We start from the raw sequence: 8,167 nt of genomic DNA on the forward strand, positions 1-8,167 counted from the left end.
CTTAGTTCCCTGTTCTGAGATCAAACTTCCCTATAAGGGACATAAGATCCACTGAGAGATTCTGATGAAGAGGAAAAGGCTGTGATCAGCAGGATGGACTTACAGAGTAGTTCATTCCTGACTGGCTGAGTCTGCACACGTCCTGGGGAAGGAAGTGAGAGAGGGTTGATGAACAAGATACAGGAACACACATGGGTGAAGAAGTTGCGAGATGAACTCCCTCAAAGAAGAAGGTGTGTGTGTGTGTGTGTGTGTGTGTGTGTGTGTGTGTGTGTGTGTGTGTGTGTGTGTGTGTGTGTGTGTGTGTGTGTGTGTGTGTGTGTGTGTGTGTGTGTGTGTGTGTGTGTGTGTGTGTGTGTCATACCTGTATGGGGTCTGAGTTGGCAGACCTGGGTGTCCAGGAGCAGGCATCATTACTCCAGCTACATCCAGCTGTCATGCACTGAGAACACCTGAGAGACACAGAGATAGGAATAAGAATACTACAGTTTAATCATCAACATGTGTACCATCTGTTACTCAAGCAAAATGTGTACTAACAGATCTACAACATACAGAAAGGCAAGTGTGTAACACAATCTGCCCAACATATCATTTAAAAGATGTCATTATAGTAAAATACTGAAGTAGGTCTAAACAAGTAGGTTGAAACATAGCCATATCAAGGTGCTGAGGAGTAGCATGACAGATCTGGGATTTCTGACTGACAGGGCAGAGGTAGGTGGTCCAGTGATGTCTGAACAGTTAGTGAGCATCAGTTTCTCAACAAGGTTCTGCTTCCCCACTCTTATCTTCACTGTGGCATTCAACCCTATGTGGAAGAACACAGGGAAACAATCTCTAAGCAAGATGCTCCGTTTTGTGAGAAATTCAATATCTACAGGAGAGTTAGAAGGTGAAAGGTTACCTCCAGCAGGAAGCTGGTCGCTGGAGAACAGGCAGGAGCATTGCGGAAAAGCTGGAGCGGGGCTTGTCCTCTTACACAGATCCCCTCTTTGAGGTGAAGAAGTATTGAAGAAGTTGCAGGTAAAGGTGAGACTTCCTGTCCCATTCACAGTCAGGTGGACCTTGGCAGTGAGTGTGATCTCCTCTCCACTGCTGCTCTTCTCCACCTGGTAAGAGACCATGTTCTGTTGTTGGGAGTCCTCAGAGATGGAGATCCAGGCTGAAGGCTGAAGGCAGTCATCCTGAAATGAACATCTAGAACACATCACAGAGGGGTGAGGATGAGCAGGTTTAGGGTGACACAGATTAACAGGACACGTTTGGAGTCATTTAGAAATGTCATTGTTTTTTGAAAGAAAAGCAAATATTTTGTTCATTAAAATAACATCAAATTGATCAGAAATACAGTGTAGACAATGTTCATGTCGTAAATGATTATTGTAGCTGGAAACGGCTGTCTTTTAAAACAAAAAACACCAGTTTCAACGTCAACAGTGAAGAGGCGACTCCGGGATGCTGGCCTTCTAGGCAGAGTTGCAAAGAAAAAGCCAAGTCTCAGACTGGCCAATAAAAATAAAAGATTAAGATGGGCATAAGAACACAGACACTGGACAGAGGAACTCTGCCTAGAAGGCCAGCATCCCGGAGTCACCTCTTCACTGCTGACGTTGAGACTGGTGTTTTGTGGGTACTATTTAAGGAAGCTGTCAGTTAAAGACTTGTGAGGCACCTGTTTCTCAAACTAGACACTCTAACATACCTCCCACTCCTCTTTCTATTCTGGTTAGAGCCAGTTTGCGCTGTTCTGTGAAGGGGGTAGTACACAGCGTTGTACGAGATCTTCAGTTTCTTGTCAATTTCTCACATGGAATAGCTTTAATTTCTCAGAACAAGAATAGACTGACGAGTTTCAGAAGAAAGTCCTCTGTTTCTGGCTATTTTGAGCCTGTAATCGAACCCACAAATGCTGTAGCTCCAGATACTCAACTAGTCTAAAGAAGGCCAGTTTTATTTCTTCTTTAATCAGAACAACAGTTTTCAGCTGTGCTAACATAATTGCAAAAGGGTTTTCTAATGATCAATTAGCCTTTTAAAATGATAAACTTGGATTAGCTAACACAGGAGGGATGGTTGCTGATACGCCTATGTAGATATTCCATTTGAAAGAATCAGCCGTTTCCAGCTACATTAGTCATTTATAACATTAACAATGTCTACACTGTAATTCTGATCAATCAGTCTCCCGGGTGGCGCAGTGGTCTAGGGCACTGCATCGCAGTGCTAGCTGCGCCACCAGAGTCTCTGGGTTCGCGCCCAGGCTCTGTTGCAGCCGGCCGCAACCGGGAGGTCCGTGGGGCGACGCACAATTGGCATAGCGTCGTTAGGGAGGGTTTGGCCGGTAGGGATATCCTTGTCTCAGTATGTAAAATGTAATAAAATGTATGCACTCTACTGTAAGTCCCTCTGGATAAGAGCGTCTGCTAAATGACTAAAATGTAAAATTTCATGTTATTTTAATGGACAAAAAAATTAGCTTTCAAAAACAAGGACATTTCTAAGTGACCCCAAACTTTTGAACGGTAGTGTATATTCACAGGAAGTTTCATCTATCGTGCCACGTTTATTTTAAGAAGCTGTGGGTGATAAAGGAAATGTCCTTTTGTCACGATTGTCAATGGGTGAGAGAGAGGACCAAGGTGCAGCGTGTGCAAAATACATTGTATTTTATTTCGAGAAGGGAAAAAACACGCAACGAACCCTATAACAAAACGAAACAAAACAACAAACGATCGTGAAGCTATAAACGTAAGTGCACACACAAGCTACAAACGTACAACATAGACAATTACCCACAAAACCCAAATGCCTATGGCTGCCTTAAATATGGCTCTCAATCAGAGACAAACCACAGCTGCCTCTAATTGAGAACCAATCTAGGCAGCCATAGACATACAAACACCTAGACAAGACACTGACCCATTAAACGTACAAACCCCTAGACAAACCAAAACACATACATTCCCCATGTCACACCCTGACCTAACTAAAATAATAATGAAAACAAAGATAACTAAGGCCAGGGTGTGACACCTTTGTTCTACCACAGATTTTTTTTAAATCAAGATCAAATGGTATGAAAAAACCTGGGCCGAGGTATGTCATTAGCACAGACAAACCAACTGTCCTCACTGAATTACATTGAAATGACTGCCACTGTTTATCTTCACAACAAGAATTAAAAAGTACATTTTAGAAAAGAAAATATGTGACATAATAAAGAAATCTCTATATAGTGTAAGTTGTAGAAGTGTGTAGTTGTGGTTCTTGTGACTGACCTTGACTCACACCAGCCACAGAAGGGGTCCTGAGCAGACCAACAGTCCTTCAGACTCTTGTGTTCACTGCACTGAGCCACGGGCACACGTACCATCTACAACAAACACACAATATTAGGTCCTGGGTCCTATTTCAGAATGGTTGTACTGTATAATATTTATCTCTGTGTACAGTGGAACTTACCTGGTTCCTCAGTGCCATGTACACATGTTTGCGGTCCACTGGATCCAGGTGCATCTTGGGAAACACACGGCGGTCGTCATCTGACTTGTAGAGCACTCTGGGACAGGCAGGTTTGTAGGCCTCGTCTACAGCTAGCTGACATGGGACAGAGAGTGACACTTTAATAACATCTCTCTGTAGATTGACACATAACACTAACAAACCACAATACATAACATGGCCCTAGGAAATCACCTATACTGCAGTTGTAAATATCAGTTGACCGCACACATTTCTCTCTGTCAACAAGAGTATGAATTTGATGATGATGATACATGATAGACTAACAATCACTGATGTGTAGTGGTGACCAAACCCCTGTCTGGTTTGTTAGAGTGTACTGCATGGCTGTGATATTTCTGTTAGAAACACTCAAGGGATTTGGCTGGATTATTAAAGCTTTCCAGGGACAACACTGCATAAAGGAGACTATTGTGCCTAATAAAGTTACTGTGGGGTTTCTCCAGGCTAATTTAGACCTCAAATTCCCTCATGTGAGCCACGTTTGGTTAAAAAATGCTGTAATTCTTTTTGTATGGGTATCTGTGTTCAAGGGAGAAATAATGACATGAGAAGGGTGTTATGAGGCCAGTGTGTGTGTGTGTGTTAAGAGTTCTCATAACTGTGTTCCACAGACCTTGATGAGTTGTCCGTCTCCTGTCCCGATGAAGAACACCAGCCAGGAGTTGTGTCTCACTGCCAACACTGATGTCATGGAGCTGTATTTAAACACCACTGCCTCTGGCTGCAGGTCCGAGGTGGTACCTTTATCCGATGACTGAAACAGCATACATATCAGTGTTAAAGACAATCTTAACACATTTGCTAAGAAATTAGGGTAGCGATAATGATAGTGTCTTTGCTATGGTGTTGGTTATAAACCATACATAAAATCATCATCTCACCAACCTCCACACAGGCTTTAAAACAGAAGTCTGAGTCATTGTTTATGAGTTGAGGCCTTGTAGAGCTGATGTTATAGATGGCTAGCATGGTGTTGATGGGGTCGCTTGTGTTACCAGCCGTGAACACACCTGCCCAGAGCACCTGCCCATGGAGACCACCAGATCCTGGAATTAGAGAGGAAGACAGGAGCCACTGGCGCCTCGTGTTTCCACAGCATTTGAGTGTCGCACCTTTGAGGGACATCAAAGTACTTTCTTTACTGTTCTTGCTCTTGAACAAAATAAGTTGAACTTGACGCCCTTGGGGGACGTTCGAGAACACGTAGATGTGTGAATTACTCTGAAAGCCGTCCACAAACTGAAACTTCTCCTTTTGTCTGGCGTCAATATACGGAGTCGTTCTCTCATCTATATCAGAAAATATTCCCCCATGCTGTCCTTCTAGTGTATTCCGTAGGGAAATCAACTGATCTGAATTCGCACACGCTTTACGCACACGGCTCTGCAAACTTCCAGTCATAATGTAGGAGTTCGTCCCGACATCAACAATAAAGCCAATGGTTGAATCTCCAGGGTCCAATGAACCCACTTCAATATTCTCCGAATGCACAGATTTCGAGATTTCGTTGAGATCCAGTATTTCACAGTAACCGCATTTTGTGGTGCCACAGATGATCAAGGTCTTGTTTTTGATGAATGGCAGTAAAATGTTCACCTTAAATGGATGTGATTCTTGGTTAGGATAAACTACATTCGGATTATTCCTCTTCATAACGTTGGTAAAATTATGGTTCAGCTGGTAGAGTCGGTCATCCGTAATGACGTATACCGAGCGGTCACTAATGGCAAAGTCGCGGACGTCTCCATCAAATGTGTGATTCTCCTGACCGCGACCCCAGTCCACACAGGCGAGGAGAACCACCCAGAAAACAGCCTTCATCTCGTATGTCATGTAGTCAGTCAAGCCTGAGAGAGTGCATGGTAAACTCCGGTCTGCGCCTCTGATGCCACTGTCATACTGTGCCGAAGGCCAATAAAAGGGATTGCGTAAAAGCGCACAGTGGATGGATGCTGCAACTATGTGTTAACTTTAGGTCATTCAATTTAGTATCTGCGGTTATGTACTGAGACTCAGACTTCCGTGTTTAACTCTCTACTGTGATGTTGAAATTAACGTTAGTTCCCTACCTTTCAATCTCAGCAGAGGGTGTATCAGTAACATCGTTGTTTGAATGTTTCCAAAACGTCTCCAAACGCGCATTTGTGGTATTGCCTATATTGCCTATTCAAATGCCAGTGTCAACATCACCATCAGCTATATGATTATTGAGATTTAAATACTTTGATTCAATAATGAAATACGTAACCGAGAGTGAATATCTCACACATTACTTTGATGTCCTCATGATCCCAAGGGGGCACTTTTTGTTCGGTCCTTCACTGCGTTCTGGTGGTGAAAGTGTTACATTACTAGACAAAATACCACCCTAAAGACTGGCATGCAGTGGTGTAAAGTACTTAAGTAAAAATACAACTGAAGTCGTTTTTTGGGGTATCTGTACTTTATTTATGTTTGACAACTTTTACTCAACTACATTCCTAAAGAAAATAGTTTTTACTCCATACATTTTCCCTGACACTCAAAAGTACTGGTTAAATTTGAAATGCTTAGCAGGACAGGAAAATTGTCAAATTCACACACTTATCAAGAGAACATCCCTGGTCATTCTTACTGCCTCCGATTTGGGGGACTCACTAAATACCACTGCTGGCATTATATACACCAGAATCTACTCACATACCAGGTATTGAATGAAGATTTAGTTACAAGTTGAAAGGTAACAACCACCTCTAAGAAATGTTTTTAAATGTTTTGTGTTTATACTGCAACGACCCTGGGTTTATAAGCGCGGAAATCGACTCGGCTTTTGCGGCACAGTCGATAGCGCGCCGGACTTCGAGCTAGAAGGTCGAGGGTTCGAGACCTGCTCCCTGCTGTTTCATTACATTGGTGTCAGAAGTGATCGGACCTTGCATCCATGACAGTGCGTGTGCTTGGCCGGTGAGCGCGTTCCTGTAAGACGTAGAGTCGCAAGCTAGCGCGAGGACGCGCTCTTTGAAAGGAGGGAGTAGTGTCAGTTGGCATAAGCCTTAAAGCCCAAACCGTACAAATGCCCAATCATACCAACTCAGTGGCCTTGAGGTTAGTGTCTGCCCTGAGATTGAACGGTTGGGAGTTTGATTCCCGGCTGAGTCATACCATAGATACTCATAATTAAGGAGATTGCTTGGGAAGGCCCTGCGCTTGACTAGAGACCTCTCCAGTGGGTGGATGTGTACATCAAGCTGCCTCACGCTACAGAAACAGAAGATCCTGTTCCTATGAGTTGTTCCATCTCGCAGAAGCCAAGGCTTGTGCAAGGCTACTTACTTATAGGACCTTGTGGAGAGTTGGATCACTGTGAGCTCTATGACCCCAATCTAGAGAGCACTGAGAGGGATGCCATGGGCCCATTCTCAACATTGAGTCCCGTATCAAGTGATGCAAACTACGAGTCCTGATCATTTTCCCCCCTGTCCATGTAGTCTGATTCATTGTGATCCTAAAGACAAAATGGACCCGTAATCAATCATTTCCCCCCCTGTCCATGTAGTCTGATTCATTGTGATCCTAAAGACAAAATGGACCCTTAATAAATAATTTCCCCCCCTGTCCATGTAGTCTGATTCATTGTGATCCTAAAGACAAAATGGACCCTTAATAAATAATTTCCCCCCCTGTCCATGTAGTCTGATTCATTGTGATCCTAAAGACAAAATGGACCCTTAATAAATAATTTCCCCCCTGTCCATGTAGTCTGATTCATTGTGATCCTAAAGACAAAGTGGACCCGTAATCAATAATTTTCCCCCCTGTCCATGTAGTCTGATTCATTGTGATCCTAAAGACAAAATGGACCTTTAATCAATCATTTCCCCCCCTGTCCATGTAGTCTGATTCATTGTGATCCTAAAGACAAAATGGACCCTTAGTCATGGACCCTCCTATGCTGAGTAGCTTGACCCATACGGTTCCAGGTGGTTTAACATGAAGACAAGAGAAGTAGAAGATGCCACTTGCATTTGGGTTCTATTTTTACTGGTATTAGACCGCCATCTTCTGGTCCAAAGTTAAAAACCTTTGCTGAGGTTTCTGCTGCAGTTTACACAGAGGGGACAGACATGGCCGGGGGAAGATGTTTTGGGTGAGGGGTGCTGAGGAGTATTTTTCTCGGCTCAAACAGGAGTAATAAAGGCCCAGTTTATCAGGGAGCTGCAGCACCCTCAGCACCCCTATTTACGGCGACTATGGGGACAGATGAATGTGTGTGAATGTGCACCTTTCAAAAAGTATCATAGTACAAGATTTCACTTTTTGTTACATGTATTGTGTGTGTTGATTGATCGGTAGGCCTGTGTAAAAGTATTGTAATGAAACAGCAGGGAGCAGGTCTCGAACCCTCGACCTTCTAGCCCGAAGTCCGGCGCGCTATCGACTGTGCCGCAAAATTTCTGCCCTGCTAGAGCTGCCCCGGTCAACTGTAAGTGTTGTTATTGTGAAGTGGAAGCGTCTAGGAGCAACAACGTCTCAGCCGCAAAGTCCTAGACCACACAAGCTCACAGAACGGGGACCACCGAGTGCTGAAGCACATAAAAATTGTCTGTCCTCGGTTGCAACAATCACTACCAAGTTCCAAACTGCCTCTGGAAGCAACGTC

The 8,167-nt window shown here is 43.7% G+C and overlaps 1 protein-coding gene across 3 annotated transcripts in view; it reads right to left on the bottom strand.

Annotated features, from left to right (window-relative positions):
• LOC129865210 (plexin-C1-like) overlaps positions 1-5,510 on the bottom strand; it is a 22,613-nt gene extending 17,103 nt beyond the window's left edge. For all 3 annotated transcript variants that reach the window (XM_055937794.1, XM_055937793.1, XM_055937792.1), the window contains exons 1-8: positions 4,414-5,510; positions 4,142-4,282; positions 3,466-3,600; positions 3,282-3,376; positions 908-1,200; positions 709-811; positions 365-452; positions 104-142 (exon numbers count right to left, since the gene is read on the bottom strand). In XM_055937794.1, coding sequence (XP_055793769.1) covers positions 104-142; positions 365-452; positions 709-811; positions 908-1,200; positions 3,282-3,376; positions 3,466-3,600; positions 4,142-4,282; positions 4,414-5,361 — 1,842 coding nt within the window. In that variant the 5' untranslated portion in view covers positions 5,362-5,510. The remainder of the gene's footprint in view (positions 1-103; positions 143-364; positions 453-708; positions 812-907; positions 1,201-3,281; positions 3,377-3,465; positions 3,601-4,141; positions 4,283-4,413) is intronic.
• Positions 5,511-8,167: the final 2,657 nt, after the last annotated feature.

Source organism: Salvelinus fontinalis, chromosome 11 (assembly GCF_029448725.1).
Source record: "Salvelinus fontinalis isolate EN_2023a chromosome 11, ASM2944872v1, whole genome shotgun sequence".
NCBI classification, from domain to species: domain Eukaryota; kingdom Metazoa; phylum Chordata; class Actinopteri; order Salmoniformes; family Salmonidae; genus Salvelinus; species Salvelinus fontinalis.